At 51.7% G+C, this 15,799-nt stretch overlaps 1 protein-coding gene and 1 pseudogene across 1 annotated transcript; both read left to right on the forward strand.

The window, feature by feature from the left end:
* Positions 1-1,756: 1,756 nt before the first annotated feature.
* Positions 1,757-5,708, forward strand: LOC142360552 (olfactory receptor 51L1-like; annotated as a pseudogene).
* Positions 5,709-12,391: 6,683 nt separating this feature from the next.
* LOC104339471 (olfactory receptor 52B2) lies at positions 12,392-15,037 on the forward strand. Its single transcript, XM_009945627.2, has 4 exons — positions 12,392-13,333; positions 13,883-13,993; positions 14,297-14,353; positions 14,963-15,037. Exons 1-4 carry the CDS (start codon positions 12,392-12,394, stop codon positions 15,035-15,037), a joined length of 1,185 nt encoding a protein of 394 aa, XP_009943929.2.
* Positions 15,038-15,799: the final 762 nt, after the last annotated feature.

A 15,799-nucleotide genomic window follows, 5' to 3' on the forward strand; every position in this document is an offset into this window, starting at 1 on the left:
CGAGGAGGTTCCCCAGTTCTTCACGCACGCAGCTGGTGCAGCACCCATCTAGCACAGCGCATGTCAGATCTCTGGAGGAAGAGACGGGGCACACCAGAAATTCAGGGCAACTACAAACGGCCTCTGACAGATTCTGTATTCTCAGGGTGGAGACTGAACTGGGAATTACGTCTGCTTTAACTGATCCTGTCAGATGTTTGTGTCTGAAGATAACTTTCTCCCATAACTCCTCCTCCTTCCCCTCCATGTAATGTGGGGGATGATCTTTGATAAGCTTCTTGTGAGGACCAGAAGAAACTCCCACACATTAAAGTCCGCAGCTCTGTGCAAGCGCAGGTGAAGCCAAGGAACTTGTTCTGTCTTTGCAGTTGCCCAAGGGTGCTGCACTGGGGGACAAACTGCCCAGGGAGGTTGTGGAGTCTCCTTCTCTGGAGATATTCAAGACCCGCCTGGACAAGGTCCTGTGCAACCTGCTGTAGGTGACCCTGCTTCGGCAGGAGGGTTGGACTAGATGACCCACAGAGGTCCCTGCCAACCCCTACTATTCTGTGATTCTGTGATAGACCTGTGCACTGAGACAGGAACAGGCAGAGAGGTGCTGTGGAATAGAAGCCTTACGGATTTGAGGAAAGAACGGCAATGTTTCTGAAATTTTCTGAACGGATAGACAGATCCAGATATTTTGAAAGATAATAGTTTTACGGTTATTTAGGTTATGTCAAACACTTTTCTAGACTTACAGGTGGATACCCTGTGATAGATGGTCCCTCAAAGACAGACATGAGGACCAAAGTCATCTGTGCAGCGAAGCGTGAGAGTGCCGTGGGGAGAGGAGCCTAGAGATTACAGTCCTTGAGTCCTGTCCCCATCCTTCCTGGCAGCATGAGGCAGCGTGGGTTCACAGAAAGAAAACTTTCTGTAAAAGCAGCTCCATTTCTCCTCCCTCTGTTTCTACTGGATGTCCAGAGACCTCCTGCTCTGACGCAACGTCCCTGTAATTTCCAGCTTGCATTTATCCGTGTACAATTTACACACATTTCTTTGGAAGTGATCACTCTCCTTCAGCTCAAGTAGGTCTTTTTCCCTTCGTGTGTTTGTAGATGGCCTGTGTTTTGTTGGTCTAAAAAGGCCAGGCTCTACTGGTCTCCATTCCCAGGAAAGTCGCTATATTGCCACAGGCAGACCAGTATCTGATCCGTTATCATCTCCTCTTCTTTCACCAGAGATTCCCAGAGAGAGCACAAAATTCAAGACCAGATCTCACCACCGCCCTCTCTAATTGCAATGTCACTTCTCTCTCTCGATTTGCATTTACACAAGCGCTCAGGGACACTTCTTAAAAAAAAATTGTTCCTTCCCCTGCTGTACCAGGCAGCCAGAACCAGGACCTGCCTACGCTGGGCGTGCAGCACGCACCCACGTGCTTTCTGCCTGTTCACAGCTGCTGTGTCAGAGTGGGGATGCAGGGGCAGGTCAGCACGGCCAGGCTGTTGCAGTACAGCTCCTGGTAAGCTTTGCACAGCTTTACCGGTCTCAGCGATGCCTCTGATCCAAAGCTTCAGGCTGAAGGGCTCCCGGACAATCCCTGTCTCTACTGCCTGTGTGTGGTTTGTGACCCTGCTGGCTTTCGTTCCAGGGCAGCTATTCAGTGATGAGATGGAGCATCCTTGTTTTATCCCAGCTGGGACCAACAGCAGCCAGACTAGGGATCCTATCATTCTTTCTGGGCGGCTTTCCAGAATGGGAAACAACCCAGATGTGGTCCACGGTTCCTCTCTGCTCTACGTACCTCCTGGCACTGCTGGGGAACTTGACTGTCATTTCCATCATCAAGGCAGAGCGGAGCCTCCACACACCTATGTATGTACTCCTTGCTATGCTAGCTGTGGCCGACCTCGGCTTGTCCATGTCCACGTTCCCAACCATGCTGAGGATGCTGTGGCTGGAGGCCAGAGGGATCAGCTTTGGCGCCTGCGTTTCCCAAATGTTCTTCATTCACACCTTCACGGATATTGAATCTGCTGTCATTCTGGCCATGGTCTTCGATCGCTATGTGGCCATCTGCCACCCCCTGTGATATTCCTCCATGCTCACCAACTCAGTGACCACCAAGATATGTGTGGCAAATGTCGTGAGGACCACCCTTGCCCAGTTCCAGCTCCCAGTCCTGCTGACCCGGTTGTGTTTCACCTGGGTCAGCAAGTTCTCCCGTCCCTACTGCCTGCATCCAGACATCATCAAGCACACAGGCTCGGACACGAGGGTTAACAGTACCCATGGCCTTTTTGTGGTACTCTCCACACAGGGTTTGGACTTGCTCTTTGTCCTCCTGTCCTATCTTCTCATCCTTAAGACCATCCTGAACATTGCAAGGTCTTAAGGATTTAAGGGAGGGAGCACCTCCAAGCCCTCAACACCTGCATCTCACATATCTGTGCTGTCCTGCTGTTCTTTATCCCCACGATCTGCAGCCGGTAACTCAGCACTAGACAGCCGCTCGCTCACCTTCCAGCCCCCAGCAGGGTAGAGAGGGGAAATGAACAAAAGGGGAAACTCGTGGGTTGAGATAAAAACAGTTTAATAAGGCAACAAAGGAAATATTAATACTAATAGTAATTATAATAACAAAGATAATACTGAATATGCAAAATAAACTATATACAATGCAGTTTTTCTCACCATCTGACAACTGATCCACAGCCAGTCCCCAAGCAGCAATCACAGACCCATCAGATTTTAGCAAATGTCACGAAATTCCCGAAAAAGGCTGAACTCCTGGAAAAGTTCGAACTTCCAGAAAACCGAACCCCCAGCCAGCCCCACTCGTAAACTGAGCATGACGTCTGTGCTATGGAACATTTCCAGAGGCTGGCTTGGCTAACTGTTTGGCTACGCTCCCTCCCAGCTCCCGCACACCTGCTCGTTAGCTGCATAAGAGAAACTGGAAAAAGTCCTTGATTTACAGCAACAACTGAAAACATCAGTGTTACCTTCTCGTACTAAATAATCCAAAGCACAGCAGCTTCTGGGAGGAAAATTAACTCTATCCCCGCCAAAACCAGGACAGATGTTCACTGCCAGCTGTCTTCTGCAAGGTTCATCCCGCAAGAAGACCAGCCAGGAGAGCCGAACGTGCCAAACACTTCTGCTGGTGTAAGGATATGTGGAAAGTATGGGCATAAGGTAAAAGGTATATGGAAGGCAAAGGATACATAGATACCTGCAATGTAAGAACCGTGCTTTGTGAGGACATCGGGCTAAAGCCTCTTCAATGTACAAACAGAGGCCAAAGATGGGAAAAATAACAAATCATACCTAGATACACAAATCCAAGACCCCAGGAGATAACACAGACAGCACCACCAACCGCAGCCTGCAGGTCGGTGACTGAGGGGTGGCTGGGGCAATCATCCCATCTATGCGATGAGTTAAGGGGCTTGTGGGAATGTGCAAAACATATTATGGGAGGTTCAGGGGAAGGACCAAAGGCAGGGCAAAGGAGGAATCCAGGTGGATTGGGAAGGAACAAGTGGAGGAAAATGGAGGGGGGCTGGTAATGGGGCTGATGGAGTATAAGCAAGTCAATGCACTCTGATCACCGCAGTCTGTCCTGTCTACTCATAAACTCACTTCTGGCTCTTTGCTGAGTGACCTTACTGTGTACAGGGGTACATGTGTGGGATTTGGTGACAAACATCAAGCTGGACTACCTGATGAATGGGAGGAGACCAGAACTCAGACCCAAGGCTGGAGCTAGAAAGTGGAAAAATGGAGCTCGAGGTCTGGGCACAGATCTGGACAGGCTTCTGATCTGCTCCAGGGTTCGAAAGATCCACAGACACAACAGCGACTGTGAACCAAGTGGGTGGGGTCATGTCCTGTCCTGAGCAGCCATTGAGGAAGGATGGGGCTGGGTTGTGCCGGTCATGTCTACATGAGCACTGCTGGCATCGGTGTGGGTGGCACGGCAGACACTGCTCTCTGTGGCAGTCCTTTTGGCCACCTGGGACCATATGTGGCCCCAGGAAGACCAGGCTGGTCACTGACCATTTGGACTTTATCCATTAGAGGTGGTGGAGGATGAGGGCGATGAGGAGCAGAGGGGGCTGGGTCTGGCAAGGTTCACCCCACACAGACACGGCTGGACTGGTGTCCCAAACTGGGGGCTGGTATTAGAAGCAGCCCCTCTGGTTTGCAAGGGGAACCCTTTACATAAAGCAATGACTTTCGGACTCTCAGTCATTAACCATAAGTATTCCCTTCTCTTTAAAACACAAGTGCTTTCCTCACAGATCACAGCTCACAGAACGGTAGGGGTTGGAAGGGACGTTTGGAGATCATCTAATCCAAAACCCCTGCTAAAGCCTCCCTAGGTTTTTCTTCGTTTCACCTGGAGCATTTTTCCTGGTTGGGCTACAACACCAGATTTCTTGAAATAACTGTCATTCCTGAATTAGCACGCACTAATTAGTATGCTAGAGTTTCCATAAGGCAGTGCAGCACAACGCCTCCTCAGACTGGCTCACTTCACAGAATCACAGAATAGTAGGGGTTGGAAGGGACCTCTGTGGGTCATCTAGTCCAACCCTCCTGCCAAAGCAGGGTCACCTACAGCAAGCTGCACAGGACCTTGTCCAGGCGGGTCTTGAATATCTGCAGAGAAGGAGACTCCACAGCCTCCCTGGGCAGCCTGTTCCAGTGCTCCGGCACCCTCAGAGGGAAGAAGTTCTTCCTCATGTTCAGACGGAACTTCCTGTGCCTCAGTTTGTGCCCTTTGCCCCTTGTCCTGTCGCTGGGCACCACTGAAAAGAGCTTGGCCCCATCCTCCTGACACCCACCCTGCAGATATTTGTAAGCACTTATAAGGTCCCCTCGCAGCCTTCTCTTCTCCAGGCTGAACAAGCCCAGCTCCCTCAACCTCTCCTCGTAGGGGAGATGTTCCAGTCCCCTCATCATCCTCGTAGCCCTCCGCTGTACTCTCTCCAGTAGCTCTTCATCTTTCTTGAACTGGGGAGCCCAGAACTGGACACAGTACTCCAGATGAGGCCTCACTAGGGCAGTGTAGAGGGGAAGGAGAACCTCCCTCGTCCTGCTGGCCACACTCTTCTTGATGCACCCCAGGATCCCATTGGCTTTCTTGGCAGCCAGGGCACTCCCTCACTTAGGAGACTGATTTCTTCCCGATTTCTTCCCACTTGAGCCGATGGGGTAGAGCTGCTTGAAAAGGAGCTGTTCTGTTCCAGCTGACCCAGAGGTGCAGGCACTGTGTAAACTGACTGCCCTTGGAAGGACGTTTTGAAACAATTTAAACATTTGAGAGCTGTTTTTGTGGTTTCTGCCAGTGTTTGTTAAGAACTGTCCACCCAGCATTGTCACAAGACCAACATGTCCCCGGGAGGCACTGTTACTGGGACCCAGGAATATTTTAAAAAGTGGCCCAGTGGATTCCCCTCGGCCTTTCCAGGCTCAGACTCGTTGGCACGCATCTATATAACCCATGAAGATATATATATCCATCCTCCTATGTATAATGAAATTACAAGCCCCAACTAAAGATCCTAGAGACCAGTAATTCTGCTTCTTCCAGTACTGAAAATGTGGGCTGTTCTGGTGAGACCTTCAGTCAGACAGCCTTCGCCCTAGAGCTGCGTGGCACAGCCTTGCTGAAGGGTGAGACCCACTGCCCTCAACCTCAGAGCTGTCCTTAGACCCCCACCCTTGGGGAAGGGCTCTGCAGCGTGTTGTGGGTGGCAAAGGTTTCCACAAGCTCAAAAAGCAGCGAGATAAATTCACAGGAGAGCAATCCTTTGGCACCAAAATAGCCTCTCTGGCTGAGGAGCCCCTGTGCTCTTCTGCATTGAGGAGCACCACTGCATGTTTGCCTTGTGCTTAGACTCTTCCCCAGGTACCTGGTGGTGGCCAGGCCGTTGGGTTAGACGGTGCTTGGAGTTACCTCCTTGCAGCACTCCCATGTTGGTGCAGGCTGAGCTGAGCTCCCATGCCCCAGAGTCCATGCACCAAGTCCTTCCATCACGACTTGGTGGAACTCAGAAGGTTGTTGTGGTAGAGCTCAGAGGGTTGTCATCAGTGGTGCAGGGGAGGAGGCCTGTAACTAGTGGGGTTCCTCCTTGCTCAACTTATTCATCAGTGACCTGGATGAAGGGACAGAGTGTACTCTCAGCAAGTTTGGTGTTTACACAAAGTTGGGAGGAGTGGTGGACACACCGGCAGGCTGTGCATCCATCCAGTGAGACCTGGACAGGCTGGAGAGCTGGGCAGAGAGGAACCTGATGAGGTTCAACCAGGGCAAGGGCAGGGTCCTGCCCCTGGGGAGGAACAACCCCAGGCACCAGGACAGGCTGGGGTGGACCTGCTGGAGAGCAGCTCTGCGGAGAGGGACTGGGAGTGCTGGGGGACGACAGGGTGACCATGAGCCAGCAGCGTGCCCTGGGTGCCAAGAAGGCCAATGGGATCCTGGGGTGCATGAGGAGGAGTGTGGGCAGCAGGGCGAGGGAGGTTCTCCTCCCCCTCTGCTCTGCCCTGGGGAGGCCCCATCTGCAGTGCTGGGTCCAGTGCTGGGCTCCCCAGTTCAAGAGAGATGAGGAGCTACTGGAGAGAGTCCACCACAGGGCTGCGAGGATGAGGAGGAGACTGGAGCATCTCTGCTACGAGGAGAGGCTGAGGGAGCTGGGCTTGTTCAGCCTGGAGAAGAGAAGGCTGAGAGGGGACCTTCGAAATGCCTCTAAATATCTGCAGGGTGGGGGTCAGGAGGACGGGGCCAGACTCTTTCCAGTGGTGCCCAGCGACAGGACAAGGGGCAACGGGCACAAACTGGAGCAGAGGAAGCTCCAGCTGAACCCGAGGAAGAACTTCTTCCCTCTGAGGGTGCTGGAGCCCTGGCCCAGGCTGCCCAGGGAGGCTGTGGAGTCTCCTTCTCTGGAGATATTCCAGCCGCCCTGGACAAGGTCCTGTGCCCCCTGCTCTGGGTGACCCTGCTTTGGCAGGGGGTTGGGCTGGAGGATCTCCAGATGTCCCTTCCAACCCCTGCCATGCTGGGATTCTGTGACTTGGGAGCCCAGAGGCCTGAGTGCAGCCGGAGCCGGACGCTGTCTCTCCAGCCAGGAGCGTTGGCTGCAGCGCCGGGAGAGGTGCGAAGCCAGGATCCCGCAAACACCCCCCCCCCCCCTTTCCCCGGGACATCTCCCGCAGCTCGGGCCGAGCAGCCCCGGGAGGCTGCGGGCGGGCGGAGAGCGGCTCGATGCTTCCCTCTGCTGGGTGCTGCCCGCGGGACGCGGGGTGCGGGCTGCGGGATGCTCCGGTCCATGCCAGGTCCCGGAGCCCTCAGCCCGTGGCCGTGGAGCTCCTCGTGCGGACAAGGAGGGGGTGAATGTGGTATCTGCGCTTTTGAGACCACAAATGGGAAAGAAATCCATGGGAGACCACAAATGAGAAAGCAAATCCATGGGGGACACACAGGTTGCCCCATACCAGACGCACCCCATAGGTTCTTCGTCCCACATCAGGACCTTCATGGAAAGGTTGTTTCTCCTTTTCTTCTGCCTTTTCTCATTTTCCCCCTGTTTTCTGAAGCGGGGACGCAATCCAGACGTGAAATCTCCATGACAGGTCCTCACCTGAGTGGCTTAAGGCATTTTGCAGAGGGTTTGTTCAGCCTGAAGAAGAGAAGGCTGAGAGGGGACCTAAGAAATGCTTATAAATATCTGCAGGGTGGGTGTCAGCAGGATGGGGCCAAGCTCTTTTCAGTGGTGCCCAGTGACAGGACAAGGGGCAATGGGCACAAACTGAGGCACAGGAAGTTCCATCTGAAGATGAGGAAGAACTTCTTCCCTCTGAAGGTGACGGAGCACTGGAACAGGCTGCCCAGGGAGGCTGTGGAGTCTCCTTCTCTGGAGATATTCAAGACCCGCCTGGACAAGGTGCTGTGCAGCCTGCTGTGGGTGACCCTGCTTGGGCAGGAGGGTTGGACTAGATGACCCACAGAGGTCCCTTCCAACCCCTACTATTCTGTGATTCTGTGATTCTGTGAATCCCAGTTAAGGCTCTGTGAGAGAAAGCACAGAGGCCTGCACACCACGCACACTCCTGAATATGCCTGCAGTGTTCAAAAGGTGGCTGTGCCTTGATTTTTGAGGCTTTTATGTTGAAAACCCAAAAGCCAAAGGACTTAAGCCCTGTGCCTGCTTTTCAGACCTGAGCCATAGCTTGCCACCAGGGTGGGCCAGGAGAGAGGAACCCCTGAAAGCTGCTGGGCAACGCCAAAACCTGATGTCTTTGGGACTGCTCTAGGTCCTGGTCCCTGCGCGCAGGGTGAGATGGAGAAATGAGGTCAGATCAGATCCTCACCCTGAGAAAGTGTGAGATCTATGTGCCACCCACTCACCCACAGGGAAGGATACCCAAATTGGGTGTGAGACATAGATAGTTCCAGCTTTGCCACTATAAAAAAGATTTTCAAGCATTAGAAAGCATTAGTTTGCCGATGCCAGAGATATGTCAAGTGGGTCACCGAGGCTTGAGGACCTCATTCCAGTAAAACCATGAATTCTTACCACAGAGGCAATCTGAGCCAGGGGTTATGTGCTACCATGGGGCTGGAGAGCCACAAGGCATGCACATGCCAACAGTGGGTTACAAGGACTTTTTGCAAATATCCCAGTTTGGGGGCTTGAAAACCTAATCTTGAAATGTTGATTCCCAAGGTCACAGTTTTCCTTAGAAAGAAAAGGAAAAAAAGAAAGAAAGGAAGAGGAAAATATCTGATTGAAAAAGAAAATATCTGGCTAAAGTCAATCTGTCCAGCTTTATTTCAGCAACTAAATCTAGATTTAGTGCTTAATTTCAGGGACCCAAGTTTGACATTCTTTATGCTTTTACTAGTTTCCATTCCCCCACAACCTCTTTCTGCTCACCCACTTGTTGACCGTTCCCTCTCTTTGTTAATATTGGACTTTATGCCCCCAAAGAGAGTCCTCAGAGAGCATGAGCCAATGCTGAGCATTCAGACCGGGCATGGCAATGGAAACCTGCTGCAGAGAGCAGACACATTTACTGTGTTCATCACCCTGCTGCTTGAAGCAGCAGTGCCTGAACACCCACGGAGCAGGCAGAGCAAGGCTGGAGGCAGCGATCGCAGCAGATCTGTGTCATCTCAGTAGGGTTGGCTGGAGGAGGTCAGCATCACTCATCTGCGCGTCCTCAGTGATCGCAGCAGATCTGTGTCATCTTGGTAGGGTTGGCTGGAGGAGGTCAGCATCACCCATCTGCGCGTCCTCAGTGATCGCAGCAGACCTGTGTCATCTTGGTACGGTTGGCTGGAGGAGATCAGCATCACTCATCTGCGTGTCCTCAGTGATCGCAGCAGACCTGTGTCATCTTGGTAGGGTTGGCGGGAGGAGGTCAGCATCACCCATCTGCATGTCCTCAGTGATCGCAGTAGATCTGTGTCATCTCGGTAGGGTTGGCTGGAGGAGGTCAGCATCACTCATCTGCGTGTCCTCAGTGATCGCAGCAGACCTGTGTCATCTCGGTAGGGTTGGCTGGAGGAGGTCAGCATCACTCATCTGCGCGTCCTCAGTGATCGCAGCAGACCTGTGTCATCTCGGTAGGGTTGGCTGGAGGAGGTCAGCATCACCCATCTGCGTGTCCTCAGACATCCCACCTCATCCCAGTCCCGCTGTGAAGGAGATGCTACAGCACTTGGGAGGCTTTGTGCGCTCTGTCCCACGCCATAATCTGCAGAGGCAGTGGGAGGTTGTCTCTCACCAGGCATCTCACCTCAAAGAAGTTCCACTCCAAACCCCGTTAATTTTGTATTCTTCCCATCAAATTCGTTCGAGCAGCACAGACCAGAGCTCTGCCGCTCCCAGATGACTGTGAGCCCCATGGGGACTCGGGGGGGAGCGTACAAATATTACCACCTCCCTGCCCCTCTCTGCAGGTGTCCCCGCAGGTTCAGAGGCAGATATCCTCCTTCCTGGCTGTCACGGAGCTGGTGAGTTATTTCCAGTAGCTGTCATTTGGCAGGTTTCTGTGGCTGACGTGCCTGATTCCAACTAGAAAGTAAAAATCTGCAGCTGGGAGAAACTCACCCCTGACGACTCCAGTCTGCAGCTTTAGGCTCTGAGATAAAAAACACCGTTTTCCAGGCAAGGTTTATTATGTAAATCTGGCTAATTTGGCTCCAGGGTCGTTCTCTGACCTGAAGCCTGTGCTGCCTGCAGCAGCTGCCTGCAGGAGAGTTTCCCACGCTCCACCTGAATCAACATTTCATGCGGGGGGAGATCACAGCCTGGCTCTAAAAAGCTGATAGCCTGCCTGATGACCTCATGCTGCCTTTCATGTATAATTCCCAATAAGGGGACCGGGATGTGCATTCAAAGCAGCAAAGCCTTCTGCTCTCATCATCAGGTTATTGCTGGTCAAAGCAGCTGGACACCTAGCCCTGACCAAGAATTGTCTGTGAAGGGATATGAGGATGAGGAGGGGACTGGAGCATCTCTGCTACGAGGAGAGGCTGAGGGAGCTGGGCTTGTTCAGCCTGGAGAAGAGAAGGCTGCGAGGGGACCTAATATATACTTACAAATATCTGCAGGGTGGGGGTCAGGAGGACGGGGCCAGACTCTTTCCAGTGGTACCTAGCGACAGGACAAGGGGCAACGGGCACAAACTGAAGCAGAGGAAGCTCCAGCTGAACATGAGGAAGAACTTCTTCCCTCTGAGGGTGCCGGAGCCCTGGCCCAGGCTGCCCAGGGAGGCTGTGGAGTCTCCTTCTCTGGAGATATTCCAGCCCTGCCTGGCCGCGGTGCTGTGCCCCCTGCTCTGGGTGACCCTGCTTGGGCAGGGGGCTGGGCTGGGGGATCCCCAGAGGTCCCTTCCACCCCCTCACATTCTGTGATTGTGTGGGTTCGTGGCTCTGCTTCCCATTTCAGCTAGTTAGGCTGATGCTGCCCTCACAGGTGGCTTCGTTATTTTTCTGGAAGCACTGCAAATCACCTTCTAGCTAGGGCAGAGCAACTTGCAGAGGAAGGGGAAGCACAGGCAAAAGTCCCAAGGCAGCACCAAGGAGAAAAGCTGCAGCAGTCCCTGGCAGGCACAGAGAGGATTCTGCAGGCACAAACCCTGTGCATGCTGGGTCACTGGAGGATTTGGACTTGTTCGGCGCACATCTGGTGGCAGATGTGGCCAGCTGAGACCTGAATAGGAAGATGTGACACAGCGTGGGGCGGGTTACACTAGGGCAGCACTGCTGGGTTGTATTTCACCCAGCTGCAGTGCAAATCCCCCCCCCACCCCATGGGGCAACCGTTGGGCTCTACATGAGCAAACGCTGAGGATGCTGAGCTCCTCTGTGCAAACTCTGTGCCAGGATTGCACAGGTTTCCTATCAGCAGCCACGCTCTGCCTTAGACCTTTGCTTCTAAACTTGCTTTAAAATCCAGCGGCTGTTCTGCCTCCCCCACACACAGCAGTGCCCTGAGATCACGTACTCTGTGGGGTGCTGATCTTCTGCTCTGCTTTGTTCTGCACAGGTTCATGGAGCATCCTCTCATATTGATGCGATGCAGCCACCGGTAAACAGCCTTGTCACCCTGGATGCTGGGCAAGCCTTCCCTGCCTTGCAGGGGTGGTAGCCTGCCGCCGTGCAAAATGTGGTGTGAACGAGTGAGGTACTGAAAGAAGCAGCACGTTGTGTAAAATCAGAGTCAGTCAGTCCCAGCTTGTCACCTGCCTCGTCTGTTTTTGGGTGCCACAGAACAAAAGCACAATAAATAACAGCAGTTAGAGCTGAAGGGGCTGGGTTCCCGCATCCTTTGCCAAGATTTTGCACCAGCTTGTGAGCTTTGGTAAATGCCTTTGCTGGATTTCAATATCTGAGTCTACGAAATACACTCTTTAATTTCATTTATTACTTGATTTGGAGTCAGTATCTGTCCTGGTTTTGGTTGAAACAGAACCAATTCTCCTTTAGTGAATCTTCCTTACAGCTAAGTTCTAAGTAACTGCATTTTCCTGGAGTTGGCTGCGTATTTTGCAGGCAGTGTCTGCTCCAAAGCTGATGTGTGGAAAGGTAGGCATTGATGCGGTTCACCCACGAGTAAATTCTGTCTTTGGCAGTGCTGAGGTAATTTCTAAGATTAGTAATATATGCTTCTAGCGTTCAGGACAGAATGGGTTTTAAAACACGTATCTCAAGCACGCTTCCCCGATGTGTGGGGGAGTGATTATTTAAAACACTTTGGGATCCAGAGAAATAAAGTGCTCCAGGGAAAGTCAGGTGGGGTTTTCTGTATAATGAACTGTGCTTCCCACCTCTTCCCCTGTTTTCACTTACAGGGAAAGGAGCCCAAACTAATTCAGATATCATCCCACCATGGCAGCTATCAATCAAACCAGCTCACAGCCTGCCTCCTTCCTTCTGCTGGGCATGGCAGGCCTGGAGGACCTGCACAGCTGGTTCTCCATCCCATTCTGCCTGATGTACGTTGCTGCCCTCCTTGGCAACTTCATCCTCTTGTTCGTCGTCGTGACGGAGCGGAGCCTCCACGAACCAATGTACCTCTTCCTGGCCATGTTAGCGGTGGCAGATCTCGTATTATCCTCCTCCACAGTGCCCAAAACCCTGAGCATATTCTGGTCCCTTTCCAAAGAGATGTCTTTCCACGCTTGCCTTACCCAGATGTTCTTCACACACCTGAGCTTCATTGCAGAGTCAACCATTCTGCTGGCCATGGCGTTTGACCGGTACGTGGCCATCTGCAACCCCCTGCGGTATACCACAGTGTTCACCGACTCGGTGATAGCCAAGATCGGGCTGGGTGGAATAGCCAGGAGCTTTTGTGTGATGTTCCCAACAATATTCCTCCTTCAAAGGCTGCCATACTGCGGACACAGCGTCATGCCGCACACCTACTGCGAGCACATGGGCATCGCCAGGCTGGCCTGTGCCGACATCTCCGTTAACATCTGGTATGGCTTTGCCACCACCCTTCTGTCCCCAGGCCTGGACATTGTGCTCATTGGGGTATCGTATGTCCTCATTCTCCGGGCCGTTTTCAGGATCTCATCCAAGGATGCCCAGCTCAAGGCAGTTGGCACTTGCAGCTCGCATGCCTGCGTTATATTGCTGTTCTACACACCAGCATTTTTCTCATTTTTCACTCATCGGTTTGGCCACAACATCCCCCACCATGTTCACATCCTGTTGGCCAATCTCTATGTGCTCCTGCCACCCATGCTAAACCCCATCGTCTACACTATGAAAAACAAACTAATTCGAGAAAAGGTGTTCCAAGTGCTCTTCAGGACCAGACAAGTGCGGTGACAGGGAAAGGAAGTCACAGAGAAATGGTCTACACCAAAGCAGCAGTGTGCCTGCGTGTGAAATAACCCCGTTTCCTACCTTCTTCAGACTCAGCCCAACATCACTGCTGATCAGATTTCCTGCTAGTTTCCTCAGACTAAATTGCAAGGAGAAATTAGTGGCGAACTGTAGACCAGAATTCGGGCTGATGCAAACTTGTATTTGAGAAGTCTCACGGTCCTAGGACAAGCAAGATTGGTCACATAGGGCAGGGCCATGTGATGAGTGGGGCTAGATCGCAGCAGGGAACTCAAGGTGATAAAACAACTCTCTGAAACTCGTAGATCCATGAGGACTAGCCAGAGACCTCTGTCTTCAGTGTCCAAACTGAAACGAATGAAAGTGCCCCTGAGGAACCAGAGCCCAAGAAATTCCTCTTTCCCTTGAAGGCATGCAATTAGCATACCACTAATGCTATTCAAGGACGGGTCTTGACCATGAATGTCTTGTCCTTACTACTATACCTGTCCTATAAAGCTGTGAATCAGCTCATCCTTTCAGGGTCTTAAGGCAAAAAGCAGAATGAAATATGGTTCAACCTTCCCACAGCACGTGCCAGGAGATGGCAGGCACACAGCGTTTGCTCACAAACGTGTCTGGAGGCAAGCCTTGGTGAGCTCACACCATTAGTGTAATGGATGTAAAATGCTGGTGGAATGGGACATTTGAGCGGCAGGCAGCAAAATTAACTCCTCCCTGCTCCAAACCCTGTTTGTTTGTTTACATGGAAACAGAAATACAAGACAAATTCATGGATTAATCATGCACGCATTATTAAGGAAGGAAGATCCCCAGTTCTCTCTGTTCATGGGCTGACAGCCCATCCTGTGCACAGGCAGCAGGGTTTGGTGTGCCCTGGAAACACCAGGCTCATGGTGCAGATATATTCCTTTACTTTTGTGCACGAAACCCCAGGTAGACCTACGGGACCTAGGCAAACCCATCCACGTGGTGGGTCTCACAGCTGATCAGGTTGGTCTGAGATGATTCATCCAGCAGGAATCCCACCTCGAGGACCTCCCTTGTCTACTCTGCAGACTCACAGACCTGGTTCTTAAAACTGCCTGTCTCGTGATAGCCTGCATTTGCTTTTTCTGGTTAATCTTTAACTCTCCTTTGTACTCTCTGAGAATAACTGTTCTTACTGATAACCCCTTGCCAGTCCTTGTTGTGGCTCTGTTCCCTAGTTAACTGACACAAATCACTGATATTCCAACCATATTATTGGTGGATATATCCAGTATTCTGCTGCAACGTTTTGAACTTGATTGAAGTATGTATTCCTTCCTTCTTTTTTACCAGAGAAAGCAGACAGAACATCATTCTCCATTAGACATTATTGCAAGAGGAAAATCAATAGAGGAAATTGTGTTTTGGTTAAAATATTTATGCAGTTACATCACTAATTTCTTCTAATTAAAAACACCTTATATGTGCAATGCAAACAGCCACATCTAACCACAAAAATGGCACACCTTTCAACTGGAGTTGTATTGACCAAGTCTTCGCAAGTACTCAAGTTGGCACCGGGTGATGAGTTTGCCCTTAAACTTTTAACCTAATTCTGATTGTCCCTCTGAGCTGTGCGACACCACTGCCACCTGCAAGGCTTTACCCACCCACCCGTGCAAGCACAGTCAGACCCCTCAGCTCTGATGCAGCTCACACCATGACCATGGAGTCACCTCTGGCTTCTTGCAGCTTTCTAGTGGTCCAGGTACAGATCTGTTTGTTTTTCTCACTGTACACAATCAGGGTCATCATGGTGGGACCAGCAAGCAGCTGTTGGCTATGAAGATGTGCACAGTGGGAGATGCATTTTTACCCAAACTCGTGAATTATGGGCAGACTGATCACTGTGATGTCGAAGATTAGGACAGCACAGATAAGGGAGGTGCAGGTGTTCAAAGGCCCTGGAGTGCTTCTTCTTGGATGCAACACTCCAGACAGTCTTAAGGATCAGGAACAAGTAGCAGTGAGTCTAAAGCCACTGAGGAAAGAGCCATAAATGCTGCTGTCTCAGAAATGTCACATAAATGTGACTGAGCCACACTGATGGTGTCCTGGTGTAGACGAGAAAGAGTGCAAGAGATCATTTACCCAGTGATATTGCAGCATCTTCAGGAGAAAGGAGGGTGGGAACACCAGAAGTAGTGCCTGGACGGTCAACCCCATGCCAGTCTTGGTGCCACGGAGTTTGTCAGGAGGGATGTATGCCTCAGGGGCTGCAGATCACGACAGACAGGTCAGAAGCCACAGTCACAAGCAGAGCAGATTTGGTGGTGGAGAAGGTGTGGATGAAATACATCTAGTTGGGGTATGCGTCAAAGTGGACAGCTTGGTAATAAAACCCACACAGCCCAGGCTCCAGGATCTCCAGCCTGTCACTGTCTGCTGTACTGGGAGACTCAGACTGAA

The sequence above is a fragment of the Opisthocomus hoazin genome, chromosome 1 (assembly GCF_030867145.1).
Source record: "Opisthocomus hoazin isolate bOpiHoa1 chromosome 1, bOpiHoa1.hap1, whole genome shotgun sequence".
In the NCBI taxonomy this organism is placed as follows: Eukaryota; Metazoa; Chordata; class Aves; order Opisthocomiformes; family Opisthocomidae; genus Opisthocomus; species Opisthocomus hoazin.